The 21,634-nt window shown below is 35.4% G+C and overlaps 2 protein-coding genes and 1 long non-coding RNA gene across 5 annotated transcripts in view; 2 read left to right on the forward strand and 1 right to left on the reverse strand.

Annotated features, from left to right (window-relative positions):
• The window catches only part of mtmr4 (myotubularin related protein 4), a 99,287-nt gene extending 98,059 nt beyond the window's left edge, over window positions 1-1,228 (reverse strand). For both annotated transcript variants that reach the window (XM_079871840.1, XM_079871839.1), the window contains exon 1: window positions 1,150-1,228. The gene's annotated coding sequence lies outside the window, so the exon portion shown is untranslated. The remainder of the gene's footprint in view (window positions 1-1,149) is intronic.
• The window catches only part of hpda (4-hydroxyphenylpyruvate dioxygenase a), a 38,020-nt gene extending 16,666 nt beyond the window's left edge, over window positions 1-21,354 (forward strand). The window contains exons 1-14 of one of the 2 annotated variants that reach the window (XM_079871870.1): window positions 8,483-8,941; window positions 9,362-9,388; window positions 9,743-9,805; window positions 10,830-10,934; window positions 12,165-12,207; window positions 12,463-12,545; window positions 13,540-13,629; window positions 14,419-14,525; window positions 16,120-16,197; window positions 16,292-16,454; window positions 17,720-17,791; window positions 17,878-18,000; window positions 18,106-18,222; window positions 21,108-21,354. In XM_079871870.1, coding sequence (XP_079727996.1) covers window positions 8,939-8,941; window positions 9,362-9,388; window positions 9,743-9,805; window positions 10,830-10,934; window positions 12,165-12,207; window positions 12,463-12,545; window positions 13,540-13,629; window positions 14,419-14,525; window positions 16,120-16,197; window positions 16,292-16,454; window positions 17,720-17,791; window positions 17,878-18,000; window positions 18,106-18,222; window positions 21,108-21,227 — 1,194 coding nt within the window. In that variant the 5' untranslated portion in view covers window positions 8,483-8,938 and the 3' untranslated portion in view covers window positions 21,228-21,354. Of the gene's footprint in view, window positions 1-8,482; window positions 8,942-9,360; window positions 9,389-9,742; window positions 9,806-10,829; window positions 10,935-12,164; window positions 12,208-12,462; window positions 12,546-13,539; window positions 13,630-14,418; window positions 14,526-16,119; window positions 16,198-16,291; window positions 16,455-17,719; window positions 17,792-17,877; window positions 18,001-18,105; window positions 18,223-21,107 lie in introns of those variants that run through there. The other variant, XM_079871871.1, reaches the window with a different exon arrangement.
• The window catches only part of LOC307158907, a 43,909-nt gene that overhangs the window by 18,568 nt on the left and 3,707 nt on the right, over window positions 1-21,634 (forward strand). The window lies entirely within an intron of this gene.

The raw sequence follows: 21,634 nt of genomic DNA on the forward strand, positions 1-21,634 counted from the left end.
ACGGTGTAGGCAACACCGATTTTTGTCATTGTTCTCTGTACTGACAGCACTCCAAATTTACAGAAAAATGAGCTCAATGTTAAAATTGACCGGAGTTCTCCTTTAAATGAAATGAAATATAGTTAATAACTATAAAATGCCAATATTATGCCATCAAATGCTTACACAAACACCTCACAGGAGTGTTTTAAAGGGACAGTTCACTCAAATATGAAAATGTACTGACCCGCAAGTTGTTTCTAAACCTGTAGACGTTCTTCTGTCTTCTGCTGAACACAAATAATATATTTTATAATCAAACGGTTTATGGTAAGCCATTGACTATTTGTTTCCTACTATAGAAGTCAATGGCTACCGTCAACTGTTCGGTTACTGACATTCTTTAAAATATCTGTTGTGTTCATTAGAAGAAAGAAACTCATACGGGTTTGGAACAACATGAGTGCGAGTAGGTGATGACAAATTTTCAGTTTTTGGTGTAGTATCCCTTTAATATCACAAATAATCATAATACAAATATAACAAACCGTTGAGATTCAACCTTAAATGAAATTAAAGATAGTGTATGACTAAAATGGCAATATTATATCATGAAACGCATTTCATATTTGTCACTTGTACAAGAACATTTGATACAATATTTTGCATTTTTTAAGTTAAGTGAATCATGCATAATTGCTCTGCAATACCAATATTAAAATGTAATGCAAATGTATCCCTTTTTGTACAGAAAAGTCTTATAATTAGGAGATCAAGGCAAAAGCACGTTATTACACAACGCTTGTGCATTAGTTGGAAAAGTGATTGCATGTATATACTGAAATACTCAATAATGAAATACAGTTTATCAACATACTCTTCAAATGTGAGTTCCCATCAGTTCTCCCCAGCTGGTGACCTTTGATGTGTGTGTGTGTGTGTGTGTGTGTGTGTGTGTGTTTAGTATGGGTGGAGGATGTTACAGCCTGTAAAACATCCCAGCTGGCCAATGCATCCACATACAAACACATGGCTGGCAAAGCCCACATAAAAACCTCACTAAACCCTGCGTATTTAGTGTATACACTATTCAGCCAAACGTAACCGCGAACAAATAAAAGAAGAATCAAGTTAAACACACAGAAAATGAAATATGATCAAGATACTCACAGTGAAAGAATCAGCTGACACAACGGTGACTCAGTAGAGCGCACTACTTCCGCATTCACTTGCGATCGCCTATGCGTCAACCAATCACGATAGACTATGTCTGCACAGTTGACCAATGGCGTGGCGGAATCCGTCGCGTACTAGACACTTAACAGCCAATGGAGGGCTACGGTAGGATAGCGGCTCTAACAACAGGACGCCTGAATGCTGAGAACACACCCACACACAAACCAATCAGGGCGCGGCTGAGGCGGGGGGAGGGGTGAAGTATAAGCCAATAGAAAATCACAGCGCGGCACTAGGGGACCACGTGGTTTACTGCGTGCGCGCAGGACTTGTTAAAGCGACGGAGCGCGCATTGTGTTCAACAAAAAAAGTTTAAAACATGAACATATGTTAATTTCCACGCTGAAATTGAACAGAAAGGTTTGAGAAATAGAAAATGTTTAAGTCTTAAGAAGCTAATGTATAGTTACAGTGTACATTTTCACAACCCCGTATAATCTACAGTTAGATATAGTTAATCTTAATGGCTTTATAATGCAATAATAAAATATGTAAATAATATGATGCTGATCTGGGCAAGTCCGGTTACTGTTCTTTAAACACATAAAGAGTTCAGCTGATCATTAACCGTGAGCAAACACATTTGAAGACAAGAGCTCAAAGATTATCTTTAACTTCAAGACTTGAAGTTTGGTTGATGCAGTATCATGTGTGTCACCTGACCTATGACCTTAACCAACGCTGCCATGTGTTTATGCTGTTAGAGCTCTGGGCTATTTCTGCTCTGGCTTCAGTCTTTAATCGCAGATTGGCAGTCTGACATCAGATGCCTCCATGCAGAAGTCAACACGAACCCAGACTCCTTCACTTCCTCAGATTTCACTCAAATAAAAAAAAATGACTTCAAACTTTAAAAGTACATCCATAAAATGATCCCATGATAGGAACTATATGAAGCACATGACGGAACCCTTTAAGAGTGGGTTATCTCTCTATCTATCTCTATCTAAGAGTGTAAGAAACCTAATTTCATTCAACTTGTGTCATTAATGTAGTAAAGAATGCTGGTTGGTGATTGGCTCAGCAGAGTCCCGCCCACAACTACCTCAGCATTTCTGGGTTGTTATCAGTCATATGACTTCTCACCTCTTTTTTCATGTGGTCATGATGATGAAATGTAAGCTTTACTGGGTCAAGGCAGTTTAGTCTTTCAGTGTCCTTAGATACGAGGTCAAAAAACACTTTCTTATTCCGCCTCTCTTTTTGGCATTAGGCCTATTCTAGGAAACACTTCCTTTTTCTGGTCACCAAACCCTCTAAACAATGAGAAAGTGCCTGAATGCTGTGTTTAATGAGCTCGGGTTTCCTCATCTGATATCTGCCCTTTGCTTATTTGTTACTATCCAGTCAGATGATCATTTCTAAAGAACATGCTTTGATGGATTTTTTGATGACCAAATGAAACTGGAAAGGAGATCAGTGCAAATCTCTTCTGTGATCCATATCAGAACGGTAATGATAAAAACCAATGTCAAAAATGAGCAATTTTGTCAAAATGTCAATGTCAGATGTCTAGAATTTCTAGAAGCTTCTTTGCAATGAACCATGTAATGATCCAATGTCGCCCTCTAATGTACAAATGAAGGTACTTTGACAAACCCAGAATCATTTTCAATTTATTCTTCAATATGTAAATCATACTGGAGTTTATATTACTAACCCACATTTTCCACTATGCTCATATAAGCCCTATCCGTGTCATACAGAGCCTGAAAGGGACATGGTGAAGGAAAAATGTATGAGACAGGAGGAATTATCTTAATATCTCGCATTGCATGACACTGCAGAAAGGCAAACCCATGTTTTTGGACATGCATCATGATTCATAGTGATAAAACAGTATTATATGAAGTACCGAGGCAAACTGTATATGAATATGGTAATTCAGTACTATATTTGATATATAAAGTGCTATTTTCAGTACTGTATATGATATATAAAGTGCTATTTTCAGTAGTATATATGATATATAAGTGCTATTTTCACTATATATGATAAAGTGCTATTTTCAGTACTATATATGATATATAAAGTGCTATTTCAGTATGATATATAAGTGCTATTTTCAGTACTGTATATGGCATTTAAAGTGCTATTTTCAGTACAATATATGATATATAAGTGCTATTTTTAGTACTATATATATAAAGTGCTATTTTCAGTACTATTTATGGGGTTTAAAGTGCTATTTTGAGTACTATATATGATACATAAGTGCTATTTTCAGTATTATATATATAAAATGCTATTTTGAGTACAATATATGATATATTGAGTTCTATTTTCAGTATTATATAGGCTATGATATATAAAGTGCTATTTTCAGTACTATATATGATATATATGTGCTATTTTTAGGACTAATTTCAGTACTATATAAGATATATAAGTGCTATTTTTAGTACTATATACGATATATAAGTGCTATTTTCAGTACTATATGAGATATATGTGCTTTGTCAGTACTACATCTGCTAAAGTGCTATTTTCAGTACTATATACGATATACAGAATAAGTGCTATTTTCAGTACTATATACGATATACAGTATAAGTGCTATTTTCAGTACTATATACGATATACAGAATAAGTGCTATTTTCAGTACTATATGAGATATATGTGCTTTGTCAGTACTATATATGCTAAAGTGCTATTTTCAGTACTATATGAGATATATAAGTGCTATTTTTAGTACTATATACGATATATAAGTGCTATTTTCAGTGCTATATAATATATATAAGTGCTTTTTCAGTATGATAAATTGCTATTTTCAGTGCTATATACGATATATAAGTGCTATTTTCAGTGCTATATAAGATATATAAGTGCTTTTTCAGTACTATATATGCTAAAGTGCTATTTTCAGTGCTATATATGATATATAAGTGCTTTTTCAGTACTATATGAGATATATAAGTGCTATTTTTAGTACGATATATAAGTGCTATTTTCAGTACTATATATGCTAAAGTGCTATTTTCAGTGCTATATATGCTAAAGTGCTATTTTCAGTGCTATATATGATATATAAGTGCTTTTTCAGTACTATATATGCTAAAGTGCTATTTCCAGTGCTATATACGTTATATAAGTGCATTTTCAATACTATATGAGATATATAAGTGCTATTTTTAGTACTATATACGATATATAAGTGCTATTTTCAGTACTATATAAGATATATAAGTGCTTTTTCAGTATGCTAAAGTGCTATTTTCAGTGCTATATACGATATATAAGTGCTATTTTCAGTGCTATATACGATAAGTGCTTTTTCAGTACTATATATGCTAAAGTGCTATTTTCAGTGCTATATATGATATATAAGTGCTTTTGCAGTACTATATATGCTAAAGTGCTATTTTCAGTGCTATATATATGCTAAAGTGCTATTTTCAGTGCTATATATAAGTGCTATTTTCAGTGCTACACAGTAAAAAACGTTGGGTTATTTGTGTAACCCAACCGTTGGGTTACGCATATTGGGTCAATATGTTGGGTTATTTTCCAAAAATATTGGGTCATTTTTAAAATCGTTGGGTAATTTCTAGAAATAACCCGACTGTTGGGTTAAATAGCCTACGGTTTCTGCAGCGACGGTTCAAATTTTAACGGTCCAGTGACAGACAGAGTCAACGCCGGAGCTGCTGCTGCATCCTGATTGTGAAAGGTAAGTCATATCGTTTTTATGTATATATAACATTAAATATTGTGTACTGAGACGTTGAATATAATTATTCTAAATTTGAATTTTATATTTTTTAAAAACGAAGTTCCTTTAGACCGTTTTAATGATCTTCGGGAAGTGAGATCGATTGGAAATTAATCCTAGCTATCGCCGGTCGGTCGCTAGCAGTAATAAAGTAATTAATTATAACATTATACCAGCGAAACCGTTTACTACCAGTTACCTAACTACAATAAACTAAGTAGGCCTTAGTCTGAAATCACTATCTAGCATTACGCCTGTTTTACGGTATTCGTGATAGCAAATGTCTTAAAGGGACTTTAAGCTGTCACAGCTGAAGCAGTGCTCCAGACTGGTAACGTACTTTATTCGTACAGGTGCGACTACAATTGTCACTAGCAAATGCGGAACGAAAGAGCTCTACTCATTTGAACCGTAGCGCACGGACTATTTTCAGTACTATTTATGGGGTTTAAAGTGCTATTTTTAGTACTATATATGATACATAAGTGCTATTTTCAGTATTATATATATATAATGCTATTTTGAGTACATGATATATTAAGTTCTATTTTCAGTATTATATAGGCTATGATATATAAAGTGCTATTTTCAGTACTATATATGATATATATGTGCTATTTTTAGGACTAATTTCAGAACTATATGATATATAAAATGCTATTTTCAGTATATACGATATATAAGTGCTATTTTCAGTACTATATGATAAATAGGTGCTATTTTCAGTACTATATAAGATATATAAGTACTATTTTTAGTACTATATACGATATATAAGTGCTATTTTCAGTACTATATGAGATATATGTGCTTTGTCAGTACTATATATGCTCAAGTGTTATTTTCAGTACTATATACGATATACAGTATAAGTGCTTTTTCAGTACTATATATGCTAAAGTGCTATTTTCAGTACTATATGAGATATATAAGTGCTATTTTTAGTACTATATACGATATATAAGTGCTATTTTCAGTACTATATAAGATATATAAGTGCTTTTTCAGTACTATATATGCTAAAGTGCTATTTTCAGTGCTATATATGATATATAAGTGCTATTTTCAGTGCTATATACGATATATAAGTGCTATTTTCAGTACTATATAAGATATATAAGTGCTCTGTACAGTTTCTTCCAAAATTTTGCCATCAATTTCTTTGAAATCAGACATAGTAACTACTTTCTCAGGTGGTTTGATCTGTCTGACCTCAGTGCTGTTCACTGAGAGCATTTCACTGGGAATCTGGCTTGGAGGGTTTGTCAGTCTCTCTACAGTAGCAAAAAGCGTGTGTGTGTTGTTTAAATTGCTGTTTATAATATTTGAGAATAAAGTCTGTCTAGCTTTGCCTAGTTCCATATTGAAAGCATGAAGGCTGTCTTTGTAGATGTTATAATGGACTACAAGTTTAGTCTTCCGCCACATGCGCTCTGCTTTTCTACATTGTCTTTTCATATTTTGCACTGCTGTTGAGTTTCTCCAAGGTGCTTTTTGTCTGCCACTCTTCTTCCTGACTTTAACAGGAGCAATATCATCAATTATACCTTTAACTTTTGAGTTAAAAGAATCAAGGAGAAAATCAACAGAGTCAGCAGATATACTTGGTGTTAAGGATATAGCCTTCATAAATAGTACACTGGTGTTCTCATTTAAGCATCTCTTCTTGACAGACACAGATTTAGCTTCAATGGCAGGAGAGATCAATATATCAAAAAAAATACAGAAATGATCAGACAGTGCTACATCCTTAATAACAATTAATGACATGTTTAGACCCTTACTGATAAGTAAATCTAGAGTGTGTCCACGATTGTGTGTGGGTCCATGTACATGTTGAGTCAGATCAAAAGTTTTTAAAACAGTTTTGATTTCTTTTGCCATATTGTTTTCTGCATTATCTATGTGAATGTTAAAATCTCCAGCAATGGCAAAACAGTCAAACTCTGAGGTAATTGCTGATAACAGTTCTGTAAAGTTCTCAGCAAAGGCTGGAGAGTATTTTGGAGGCCTGTAAATAATGATAAGTAAAATGCGTGGAGCACCTTTCAACACAATACCCAGATATTCGAAAGAAGGGTAATTCCCAAATGATATTTGCTTACATTGATATAGATATCTTTAAAAAGAGCAGCTAGACCCCCACCTCTCTTAGCAGCTCTGCAGACACTCATAAAAGTAAAGTTCGGAGGGGCTGTTTCATTGAGGATTGTTGCACTGCAGCTGTCTTCTAGCCAGGTTTCATTTAGAAGCATAAAATCCAGGTTGTTTGTGGTTATTAAATCGTTGACTAGAAGTGATTTATTTTTAAGTGAATGAATGTTTAAAAGTGCTAACTTTGTGCTCAACCCGCCTGTCTTACCAACTGTCTTCATGAAATAAATGTTTGGTTTTCTGCCAATTTCCTCAAACTTAATGCCAGTAAGACTGAAGTACTCCTCATTGGTACTAATTCTACTCTCTCTAAGTCATGCAGTTTTTCATTATCCATTGACGGTTCTTCCATTTCTCCCTCCCGCCAGGCTAGGAACTTGGGGGTCATCTTTGACAGTACCCTATCATTTGATGCTCACATTAATAACATAACCAGGTCTTGTTATTTTCATCTCCGCAATATTGCTCGCCTCCGTCCATTTCTCACTCCGCATAGTTCCTCTATTCTTGTTCATTCGCTTGTCACCTCCCGCATCGATTATTGTAACTCTCTATTATCTGGTTTACCACACAAATCTCTTCATAAACTCCAGCTGATTCAGAATTCTGCAGCTCGTATCATAACCCGTACTTCACCTATTCAACATATCACCCCATCACTTCAACAGCTACATTGGCTTCCTATCAATTTTCGGATTGAATTTAAAATTCTCCTCCTCACATACAAATCTCTTCATCACCTCGCTCCACCTTACCTTTCAGACCTCTTACATCCCTACACCCCTTCTCGAACTCTCCGTTCCTCTTCACTGGGTCTCCTCCATACACCTTCTGCTCGCCTAACCACCATGGGCCATAGGGCCTTTAGTCGTGTTTCTCCTCGTCTTTGGAATTCTCTCCCAGTCAACATCCGTAATTCAGACTCTTTAGCTCAATTTAAAGTCAAACTTAAAACTCATTTATTCAGAACTGCTTATCTTCTATGATTACTTCGTGCACTCAAGTCCAGTATTTTTATTCTTTATTTATTTATTTTTATTGCTGTTTTTTATTGACATTGTTATTTACTGTTATTTTCTGTTTTAATATTGTTACTGTTGCTACTTGTTGTACGGTGACCTTGAGTGGTTTGAAAGGCGCCTTAAATAAAATGCATTATTATTATTATTATTACTAACTTAACAGTCTTACTTTTTGTCCCCACATCAATCTTACTTTGACGTGTAATAGGCACCTGACCAGATTAGTTAGGTTTGCTGCACGGCTATTGAAGGCCTTAGACTTTCTATCTTGTAATAGAACAGCAATAGAGAAAGATACAGGCACACTGGGTTCCCGCTTGTTCTGTAAACATTTGAGAAAGTTACTGTTATCAGAGCGGGGACCCAAAACACATCACTGAGAGCTGGTATCAGTTGTTTTTAGTTCACCTCGAGCAGATGGAGGAGGGTGTGGGCCCTGGCGTTGTGGCAGAGGCCGAAGAGCTCTCACGAGGGGGAGGGCGAGCTGGGCCCGCAGGCTTTGGTGCGGGTGGTAATGGTGCCTGTCGTTTTTTGGTAATGGTAATGGTGATGGTGCCTGTCGAGCAGTACACAAGATCCGAGGGGAGGAGTCGGATCTTATATAAGGGGTGGAGATTGGTAGGTTTAGGGGTGGAGATGGGTAGGTTTAGGGGTGGGTTTAGGGATCAGGGGGTGGAGATTGGTAGGTTTAGGTATGTAAGGTGGGAGGAGTTGGATTTTATCCGACTCCTCCCCCCGGATTTTATGCTCTGCAGTGAGGACCATCTCCATAAAACAGCAGATCTGTGTGTACGACAGCTCTTCTGACCCACAAACCCCACTGACTTCGAAATGGTGAGTCCAATGCACTGCATTTACATTCATTTATGGTCATAAAATTGTGATGCACAAACGTGTGCTATTGGTTACATTAGCATTTCAGTGAACAAATCTTAAAATAACTATTTTTGTTTCTTAGAGTGAAGAATATTTGAAAAATCTGAAGAATCTTTTTCCACTATAGTAATCTTTACTGTAATTAAAAGATTCCATGGATGTTAAAGATTCTTCATGGAATCCTCAATGCCAATAAAGACATTAAACTATTAAAATGCATATTGTCTTGTCATAAAGTCAATTTTATGATTTTTTTTTATTATTATTTAATATTAAGTCAAAAGATGTCTTTCAGTCTGGAGAAAGTTCAATTTCAGAATGTTCGTATGAATGTATAATTGTTTGATAAATATTAACTGATGTCTGTTCTCTCTTTAGACTTCATACACTGACAAAGGAGAGAAGGTAACATGAACTTTAAACTATAACAAAACGGTAACACTTTAGTTTAAGGTCCAATTCTCACTATTAATAGCTGCGTATTATCATGCATATTACTAGGATATTGTCTGTTTATTAATACTTATGAAACACATATTAATGTCTTATTCTGCATGATCATATTCTACATCCCTTAATCCTACAATATCTAAACTTAACAAATACCTAACTAACTATTAATAGGCTGTAATTAGGAGTTTATTGAGGCAGAAGTCGTAGTTAATAGTGAGAATTGGACCCTAATCTAAAGTGTGACCAACAAAACTATATGTAAATATATTATATTTTATGTATTTTTATTTTATTGTTCTGTTCCAGCCGGAGAGAGGGAAATTTTTAAGGTTTCACCATGTGAAGTTCTGGGTGGGAAACGCCAAACAGGTGATTTTACAGTTTACAGACAGAGCTGAATCTGTTTCAGGGTTATTATAGTTATACAAGTAAAATAGTATTAAAAACATTTATAAAACTAAGACCATAAATAAACGTTTACTTTGACTCGATTTACTAAAATACCTCAAATTGAAATAAAAAAGTACATAAACCATAGACTTTTAAGAAACAAAAACAAATAAAATGACAAAAAACACCAACAAAATGACTAAAGCTTTAGCTGAAATTAAAATAAATTGTAAAATACAAAAATAAGCTAATTCAAGTAAAAAAAATAAAATATATATATATATATATTTAGTATCTCAAAGTTACTTTTTGCACTTTCTCTGAATAAAATAAGATTTTCAGGAATTATAGTATTGTATTGGAGTAAAGATGCTTTGATGCGAAGTTTAAGGTTTAAACGAAAGCGTTTCTGTAAGATTATTGTACAGAATATACATTTGTTGGCACAATTTAATTGTTATATAGTCGCTTTCACTTGTTTTAAAGGCTTGATATTCCTAAAGCACATGACGAACGCTTCTCTGAAGATGTGATCAATAATGTGATGTTAATCTAAGAGTGATGCAATTGTTGATCTCGCCTGATCTCGACAGTGACATAGGTTTACATATTAACCAATAGTTTCTGCTCATTTTGTACTCTATAGAATATTTCGTCTTGTTACATTCATAGAAGAAAAGGTTCTATATGGAAGCTTATGGGTTCCGTCATGGGATCCTTTTATGGATTCAGTTTTAATTCGTTTTTTATGACTTAAATAGCCCATAAACTTTCTTTATCACACTAACAAATTGAAATAACCCGTTAAACATGACAGTATCAAAATTGTCTTTAGAACCGCACTGAACATTTGTCTGTTGATTTAGACTGAATTCATTTTATATGTTGTTTTCTAACAGATATTTTAGGATTTTAAAATTCTTTTGATTATCTCATTAAAACAACTTGTCGAAATAAAACTGCAGACACAGATATACCCTTAAACTGTGTGTTTCTGGTCTAGGCCGCGGCGTTCTACTGCGATAAGTTTGGCTTCGAGCCGCTGGCGTATAAAGGTCTGGAGACGGGCAGCAGAGAACTGGTGTCTCACGCCATCAGACAGGACAAGGTGTGTGTGTGTCGAGGATCAATACACACATGACACAACACAGGACATCATCTACACACACGTCATACAATCACTCATTTCATGCCCTAAAATTATTAGAAATAAATACATTTTGGATTTTAGGTTGATATGGTTACACTTTATTTTAAGGTGTCATTGTTACAGTGTAATTATATATTTAAGTAATATTAAGCAACTACATGTACTTACTATAGGGTTAGGGTAGGATTAGGGTTTGGTTGAGGGTTAGTTGCATGTAATTATACATAATTTACTGTTATTACTATGGTAAGTACATGTAACAATAACAAGGACACTGTAAAATAAAGTGTTACCTGTAATTTTTTTATTTCAACCAAACCCTAATCCTACCCTAACCCTATAAGTACATGTATATTATGACAATACATTATATTAAATATAGAATTACACTGTAACAAGGACCCATTAAAATAAAGTGTAACTGTAATGAGTAATGTTAATTAGCTACATGTACTTACTATAGGGTTAGGACTAAGATTAGGTTTGCTTTAGGGTTTGTTGCATGTAATTATGCAAGATTTATAGTTATTACTATGTATGTAACGTGTAACAAGGACACTAAAAAAGTGTTAGCCATTTTTTATTTAACATTTTGTATCTTTAGGGGATTTTATGCTACTAAATTATATTTAGGCAGTTTTTTAGCATAGACTTGAAAATGTAATTTCTATCTTAAACTGGCATAAATCTTGAATGCTTTGGAGTTCAGACTTCAGTTTGGTCTCAAGACACTTGGCAGAGAAAAAAAGTAATAGAAAGAAAGTTTATTGTTATGAAAAATGCACAAAAATACTATTTTCAATAATTATATGAAATATACATTTTTCAAAACATGTTTTAGTCAAAAACTGTGTGAGAATCAAAGAAATTAAAAAAATTGTCAAAAAAATGAAGATTTTGTTTGGGTGCAGTACCAAACATTTCCACTATGAAATTAATTTCCAATGCGCTCATGTTTGATGGTGAGGAGCACAAGCGTGACTTTTGTTTTTTTTTCAGGATCATTTAACCTGTTTTGTGTTCACATAACAAGTGCTAAAACCTTTACCAAGTTTCGTTCCATTCCGATGAAGTAGAAAAATCAGAAATGTAAAAAATGTTTTTTATGAGCATCAGAGCATCAAAACCCAACCTGCATATTTGTTTCAAAATCACTCACAGAGTTAAAACTGTTTGTTCTTTTCACAGATAATATTCGTCTTCGAGTCTGCTCTGAACCCTGGAAATGAGGGTATGAACCATTTCATTTATTTTTACACATGAAAAATACTTTCCAGGTCGTGTAAAACTTATGAAAAGGGTCATGAAAAAAACTTAAAGCATTAGAATTTGTGGGTTAAAATGGGTTTAACTGTCCTGAAAAGCATATGACAATATTCACACATGGGAAAGGATAATGAAGGATTCTGTTACTCTGTTTATTCTGTGTTAAAATGCCCCTGGTTTGAGAAAAGACCGAAAGTGCTCATAGCCTCTTGCTCCACAGAAATGGGGGTGCATCTGATGAAACATGGAGACGGAGTGAAAGACGTCGCGTTTCAAGTGGAGGACTGTGACTTTTTAGTCAAGGTTTGTTACATTATTGACATAATAATATTCATAATGCTGCATAATTAATTCAGTGAGGGTGTCCAGTTAACATCAAAGATTTTAAAAACCACAAGAGTACCGTAGTATGCTCATCAATATTCTCATATCACTCTTACTATTCCTGCAGTGTATATGATCAAAACTGGGAATTCATCAGACCTATGGCTGATACTTACTGATGTTTGTGGGGTTATTTTCCCTCCAAAATGATGTCACTTCTAGGTGATGTCATTGAGGAACTGCCTTTCCTTAAAGGGATTTTTACAAAAGGCTAAAAGTATTGAAAGTGATATTGAGAAAGCAGGAAAAAGCTATAAACTTTTCAAAATATGTTTTACTCAAAAACTGTGCGAAAATCGAAGCAATAAAATATTTTAAGTTGATATGTCCAAAAAATGATGAAGATTTTGTTTAGGTGCAGTACCAAACATTTCCACTATGAACTTCATTTCCAATGCGCTCATTTTTGAGAAAGAAAAAATGTAGGAAAAAAATGTTAGATATTGAGAAAGCAGGAAAAAGCTATAAACTCATAATCAATTAAAGACAAGTTAAGACATGAAAATGAATTACAAAATATTTATTTCCAAAATTATTACTGGACGCCACTCATAATGCAGGAGTATGCATTATGCTTAACATTTTCAAAACAAGCTGCATAATGCATATACTATTGCAGTTAAGTAGGCATTATTTTCATGACAATTAATCACATTTTAAGGTTAACAGGAGGAGTTTTTGCGATTACAATAATGAGAATTTGAGGGTTAAAATGGGGTTAAATGTGAAATAAATATCACAATGCAAAAGAAATGAATCTCAGAAGCATAGAATAAGATAAAAACAAAAGTATCTTTGAGAAATGCATGTATGTTCTGCACAGTATATTCAGTTAACCTAAAAAAATAACTGCATGACGTAAACAGATTTACCTTGAAGGGACTTTGGAATAAATGTGTGTTTGCGTTCCCAGAAAGCCAAAGAGAGAGGAGCAGTGGTCGTCCGAGAGCCGTGGGTGGAGCAGGATTCAGGAGGAAAAGTCAAATACACTGTCATTCAAACTGTACGTCAGAGAGAAAGACAACATGTGTTTACACAGACATACACTGACTTTAAAGGGGTGGTTGATTATGATTTGACTTGTCTAACTTTAGTTAGTGTGTAATGTTGCTGTTTGAGCATAAACAACATCTGCAAAGTTACAACGCTCAAAGTTCAAAGCAAAGGGAGATATTTGCTTTTAAAGAAATCGCTTTTTAAGGACTACAACAAACGGCTGGTAGAGACTACACCACATTCCTCCCGGGTTAGTGACATCACCAACCCTAGAATTTACATAAACCCCGCCCCCTGAACACGATTTATAGATTATCAAGACAGAATATGCTAATCAATGACTAGAAGATAGACACACATCAGCTTCATAAATTCATCAACTAACCATTCAGAAATGTCCTGTTGCTTCTGCATGTTGTCTCTTCTTCTAGAGTCTCTCCATCATTGTCTGACTCCGGTTTGAACATAAAAGGCTAAACGTTTTAGAAATTTTCAGTGTGTGTCTGTGTGAGATAATCAGAGCTGTTAACACACAAACACACACACAAGCTCTTGAAGCTCCGCCCTCTGTGACGGGAGCAGCAGCTCATTTGCATTTAAAGGGACAGACACAAAAACTGACAATGTTAACACACTATATACAAATATCTGTGGGGTATTTTGAGCTAAAACTTCACACACACACTCTGGGGACATCAGAGACTTATTTTACATCTTGTGAAAAGGGCATTATACCACCCCTTTAAAGCTTGAGCTTGGCGAACACGTATGATATATCTGATGTTGTGTTTTGCAGTATGGAGACACGACACACACGTTTGTTGAGTACATGGGACCCTATAAAGGTTTGTTTCTGCCAGGATACCAGGAGCCGCTCTTCAGAGACCCTCTGCTACCAAAACTGTGAGTGATTTTACTGTGAACCCAGACAACAGGGAACGTTCTCAGAACAAACATTCTTACAGTAACGTTAAGAATACGTTCATTCAAAGTTATCTGGTCTTTAATAATGTTCTCAAAACGTCAGTGCAAAAACATTATTTATACAACATTCATGGAAAGTTGCTTTTTTCTTTAATGTTTTAGTTGCATTTAAAAAAAAAAAAAAAAAAATTTAAACTTGTTAATGACCCCTTAACATTTGCTTAACCAAGTAAAAACATTAAAAAAAATGGACATTTTGCACATTCAGAGAACATTCAGAAATAATGTTAGGTATAGTTCACTCACAAATAAAAATTCTGTCATAATTTGCTGATATGTTCTAAACCTCTATGAGTTTCTTTGTTCTGTTGAACACAAAAGAAAATATTTTGAAGAATGTTGGTAACCCAAACAATTACAGGGCCCAATGACTTCCATAGTCTGAAACACACACACACACACACAACAAATGTGTTAAACTATCCCTTTAATTGGAACATTAGCACATAGAGGGTCCTATTTTAACGATCTGAAACGCAAGTATCAAGCGTGAAACGCAAGTAACTTTGTGGGCGGATCTCGGGCGCTGTTGCTATTATACCGGCGGGATAAATGACTCTTGCGCTCGACGCAAATCTAAAATGTGTTGGTCTGAAGAAGCTTCATTACTCATAGGTGTGGTTTGGGCATAACGTGAAATAAACCAATCAGAGCGTCATATCACATTCCCTTTAAGAGCAGGCGCGCTTGTTCCATGGCGGATTGCTATTATAACGGCGGATTTGCCAGGAGCGGTTCACAGCCGAGGAGACCGACGTTCTCGTCAGGGCCGTAAAACACAGAGAAGTGACATTGGGGATGGAGAAACACACCCAAATTAGCTTCGGTTAAACAGGCGTATTATAATTTGGGTAAATGTGTAAGCTAGATTTATGCCTATTTTTCACATCTTCATGGACACAACAATGATTTCCCTCATGTGTTTTTTTTTCCTTGTAATAATGTATGACTTCCAAAAATGGGAACTGCTGCGTCTGTGTAGATGAGAGAAGCAAAGTGTATGTGCGTTGTGCACACGCTACATTATGGCCAAGCATGCGCCCTTAAAATAGCATCTGAACGCGCCACTGACTTTAGACGAGGTTTCTCCTGGTCAGTGGCGGAATTGTTTTCTGAAACTGCAAAATAGCACCAGGGAACGTTTGCGCCGGAACACGCCTCCTCTTTTCACTGAACCGCCCCCGGAGCGCAAGTTCATTCCCTAATTTACCGACATGCGTCTGTGGAGGGAAAAGTCCGCTGTGCGTCTGGTGCAAAATAGGAATGATACATGCGCTGGTTTACAAAGTCAATTGCGCTGGGTGCAAGATAGGGCCCAGAATGTTCTTAGAAAATATTTAGAACATGTACAACATCTTGTAAAATAATGTGAGCGTACAAATATAGTTTCTTAGGCCAGATACATACTCTATGGAAACATGCATGACACATTTCATAATACAAAAATGCATGAAACTGTGATAGCTAGACATGAAACGTTTTTACCCTTGTGGTTCTCCTTCTCTGGCAACAGGCCACCAGGACATCTGAGCTTCATCGATCACATTGTTGGAAACCAGCCAGATGATAAAATGGTGCCAGTCACGGACTGGTGAGGGTCACACATCCAACAAACAAATCAATAAGGCAAATTTGTGGAAATGTCACTGGCAAAAAAACACATTCTCTGTGTCTTTTTTCTGCAGGTATCAGAAGTGTCTGCTGTTCCACAGGTTCTGGTCCATCGATGATAAACAGATCCACACCGAGTACAGCGCTCTCAGATCCATCGTAGTTACCAATTATGAGGAAACCATCAAGATGCCCATTAATGAACCAGCAATCGGGAAAAAGAAATCGCAGATCCAGGTTTTCCCAGCACATCCCCATCAAACTTCTTGCAAATATTTCAGTTTTTATTGAATTAATTACGTCAGAGAACACTTTTGTCAGCCGAACCCCTTAATATTTAGCTGAAGTCCCCCTGAGATTTGAAGGTAATTAATAATTACAATAATTTAACAATTTTCATGGTTCTCTGATTTTGTTTAATGTTCAAATGACATGCAGGTAAACATAACGTTTAATTTTTTTTTTTTTAAAGTATTTATATATAGGGCTGCACAACTTGGCCAGAATATTATTAGTATTATTATAATTAGTTGTAAAAGTAACAATACAATTCTGAAATATATGACTATATACTGAAAAATTGAAATAAGCTACTGTTGTAAATGAATCGTGTAGCCGATCTAGGCAGGTGGAGCTGGGGAGGAGGAGGGGTTCAGAGAAACTCTGATAGCACTACTACAGGACCAGCTCACAGCAAACACTCAACCAGATTATTTAATTGTTGAGCAAGCAATCTCATTGGCTGCAGGATCAGCAGAGGCCAATCAGCTTGTGCCATGCGGCAATGATGTGATTGCTTGCAGATTGCATGTAAAGGATCGATCAGCCTGCGCCGAGTTTAATTTCATCATTTTTGGATGTTAATACATATATAGAGACAGTATTTGGGGAAATCTGATTGTAAACAGTGTGGCATCCAACAATCAGATTATCTTTAGCTGTTTCCACATGTGCATTTTGGGATATCGCATTAAAAAATGCAGGATGGAAACGCCAAGATGCGCATAAATTCTAAAAATGTATGCGCTCAATTGAGTCAGATAATTGTTTTAAAACGTGCATAAACTGATGGATTCATTGAAGTCTTTCGTCAAAGTGGTTCGGTATAAATACTCTTACATGGCTCCGTTCCCAAACAGCAGGCGTAGGAAAGCAAGATAACATGAGCGTGATTATTGCATTTTGTAAATTATTTATTATATACAGTGGCTCCTCCTACTGCAGCAACTTTTTTTTCTGATATTTAGCGCCACTTTATCTGGAAATTACGATTTTGTTATCTTCGGCTCACTGGATGGAAACGGTGCTTTATTTGCAAATGTTTTATGCAATAATCCAATTTTGCACATAAGCTTTTGCTAATTCCAATAGGAATTTGTTGTGCAATTCTACTTGCTACCACTAGTGGTACACACTTCACCTTTAACTAAAACATTTGACAATTTGAAATCTATAGTAAGTGTCCATATTAGTGTTATAATTCTCTTTTTTTGTTTGTAAAGGAGTATATTGACTACAACGGAGGACCCGGAGTGCAGCACATAGCCCTGAACACGTCCAACATCATCCAAGCTGTACGGCTCCTCTCAATATGACTTCATTCCTATTAGAACACAATAAAGTAAAAGACAAAACATGAACCTCTGTCCTTATGAATCAGATTGTGAACCTTCGAGCTCGAGGGATGGAGTTCCTGTCGGCTCCGGATAACTACTATGAAAGCCTCCGACAGAACCTGAAGACGGCCAAGATCAAGGTGAAGGAGGACCTTAAAACACTGCAGGTCAGAGACGCCAAGATTCCCGTTTGGATATGATGCTGTGTTTTGTTCATTTGTGTATTTTTTCCAAATACATATTGAAAACTTTTGTTTTTTCATCCAATGCAGGAGCTAAAAATCTTAGTAGACTTTGACGATAAGGGTTACCTGCTACAGATCTTCACCAAACCCGTGCAGGACAGGCCGACGCTCTTCCTGGAGGTTATCCAGAGGAACAACCACTCTGTGAGTCTGACATCAACATGCATTTACATCTATTCATGTAGAAGATGCTTTTTTAAAGTGAATTTAATGGAGCCTAGTCCACCCAAAAATTAAAATTCTGTCATCATTTACTCGTTCCAAACCCATAAGACTTTCGTTCATCTTAGGAAAAGAAATCAAGATATTTTTTCTGTGAATTTGATGCTTCAAAACGTTTATAAAAAGATTGTTAAATAAATCCACATGTATGGAGCTGATTAATCCAAGTCTTCTGAAGAGACAGAATTTGAAGTCTTACAGATTTAATTTAGGCTTTTATTAATATATAAATAGAACAATTGATCCTCATTGGTTCACTGATCAATGTTTATATGCGAATAAGAGCCTAAATTAAATGTGCTGTATGTAGAATTGAGAAAATCTTGAGTGACACTTTATTTTATAGTGTCCTTGTTACATACCTGTACTTACCATAGTAATAACAGTAAATTATGCATAATTACATGCAACTAACCCTCAACCAAAGCCTAATCCTACCCTAACCCTATAGTAAGTACATGTTGTTAAATAATATTTCAGAGTATTTAAATATATAATTACACTGTAACAATGACACCTTAAAATAAAGTATAACTAAGTCTTGTTATTAGCGACACCAGTGGCCGTTAAGTGAAACTGCAGTAACGTAATTTCTCTCGTAAGGTACTAGAGACTGAACATGATTCAAGATCCTGATATTCTCACAGTGAAGTTTATTTTTGTTCTTCGTTTAAAAGTAAACCAAAGTTGGAAATACCTTTGCAGTGATTTACTGTTAACGAATATCCCGATGCGTCCACTGCTGAGAGCGACGTTTAGATGAATGTGAATATGTGCTGCTCTTTCCTCTCAATAACACAATAAACACACAACAGAAATGAGAAACATCAGTTCAGAAAGCATCTGATCATAGAGATGTGGAGATGTTCTCGACAGATGAGCTCATTAAAATCACACTGTTATGATAGTTTGATTATAAAGTATATCTGAGACTATAGACTATATAGATCTGACTCTGTGAGACTGTAGTTTGAATGAATCTCTTTTCTTTGCACGACACATTGACATTACAGTCCAGAACGGCTCTTTCAGCATTATCCTGAACATTGTATAAGCATTAGTTTCATGTGTCATTGAACAGAAGAGAGGCTCTCGGTGTAAAACACACATCTGCGATTTTCCTGACAAAAACATTCCCGAATCCTAAGCATAAAATTCAGTCGACAAGCTTTCAGAGAAAAAATAGGAAGTCGGGGAAGGTCTAGTTTTTTAAGTTTCATTACAAGCTGTTTACACATCGGCAATAAAAAAGCAATTAATACATGATATTCTTGCATATAGGCTCTCTTTATGAAAGTTTTGAAGCATCAGAGTTTTGGATGAATAGACTTTCAATGGAGGCGATAGAAATCTTTCACATTTCATTACAAATATCTTCATTTGTGTCCTGAAGATGAATGAAAGTCTCAAGAGTTTGGAATGACAAGAGGGAGAGTAATTAATTCATTTTTGGGTGAACTATCCCTTTAAAAACCCACAGATGCAACAATAAACCACAACAAACAACATACAAATAAATATTGCAAATATCCACAACATACGAATACCATATAGGAGATGTAGGAAGTGTTTATGGGAACAGCGAACGTGAATGTTCGGGAAAGTTGTGACATGCGCAGTGCAGTTGATCGTGTGTCTTAGATTAAATACACTGAATGAGAAGAAATGTGTATTCAGGTACAGTAAACACAGTATTGAGTTTGAGTCTGAGCTCTGACAACCTGTTTGAACAGGCCCATAGTTTTACTAGGGGCATTTTTAAAGCTTGTGAAGTGAAGGAAATGCCTAAAGATAAGACATTTCTATCTAAACCACACTAAAGGAGCTTCACTGTCTTTTGTGGTGCTTAAAACATTCAAACAGAGCAAGAAAATGAACCCAATGACACCTACAATTAGAATCAAAACACCGTGGATTGTTGGTAAAGGCAAACGATGGGTTGGTAGATACACTGTAAAAAAAAAAAAAAGTAGGGATGCACCGATATGAAAATTTTGGCCGATACGATAACCGATAATTCTTTATATTTGAAAGCCGATAACCGATATATATTGGCCGATAAATCTAAATCTAAGTTTTTATGTAATTTTGAGAACCTGATTACAAAAGCAAAAGTCTCACCATTAAAATCCATGTCCAAAGCACACAATTATAATGATTTTCTCATAATTTTATGTAGCCGATATGACAGACTTGTGTTGCATTTAACTATATTTTCCTATTTTGAAGTGATTTCAATCATATTTCAAGCAATTCAAAACCATCATGTTGAACAGTGCGCATCTGAAGTGTCTCATCTGAAGGAAATAATACATTATTTATTGGCTTTAAAATATCGGCCAAATTTTTTTATTGGACCGATAACGATAACATTAAAAATGAACATATATCGGCCGATACCGATATGGTGGACGACATATCGTGCATCCCTAAAAAAATGAGTTTACAAAGTTTTACAAGAACATACTGTTTCAGTTTTTCTACTTCAGAACTTTGTTTAATTCCTCATAAACCTCATAAAAAAAAACTTTCCCTTTGAAACATCACTTATCAGGCTTATGCTACTCTGAATAATGCCTGAACTTCGTATCTTGAGCACTCCTTGCGTTGTTGTTGTTTTTGCCTCTTCATGATGACTCGCTTAATTTAGTCCTAATTTGTAAGTCGCTTTGGATAAAAGCGTCTGCTAAATGACTAAATGTAAATGTAAATGTAAATGTAATTCAACGAGTCCAATTCTCATTGATGTTTCCCATCATAAGAACGCATGCGTTAAACCTGTGATTCTCCGTCTTCTGATCCACCAGGGTTTTGGAGCTGGAAACTTCAAGTCTCTGTTCGAGGCCATTGAGAAGGACCAGGACGCCAGAGGAAACCTCACGGTTCTCACACCGGAGAGCCAGGGCATCCCGAAGGAGTTTCACTGATACACAAACACATCTGCAGAAACATGGTTAACTCACGAGCCCTTGTGCTGGAGTGAAAGAATAATCCGAGACCATCAGTTAACACTGAACGTGCAGGGCAACAATAAAGAATGTAACGTATCAAGTATCTGTATCGTTTTCTTAATCGTTCATCAGCTACGTCCACGACACATAAAACTTTGTCAAATGGGTTAATAATTTTTTTTGTAAGACGTGAGGGTTGTTACAGTTAACAATCTAAAATGAAAAACAAAACCATGAAACAAATTCATTGCTTGAAATAAAATGAACATTAGAATTAAAATAAAATATACAAAAATTTAAAGGGGCTAACTAAAAAATTAGACCTAGACATAAAAGCATGTCGACTGATTTTTATGTGAAGGACTTTTATGTCGCAGGATGTG

This window comes from Squalius cephalus, assembly GCF_949319135.1.
Source record: "Squalius cephalus genome assembly, chromosome: 5".
Lineage (NCBI taxonomy): Eukaryota > Metazoa > Chordata > Actinopteri > Cypriniformes > Leuciscidae > Squalius > Squalius cephalus.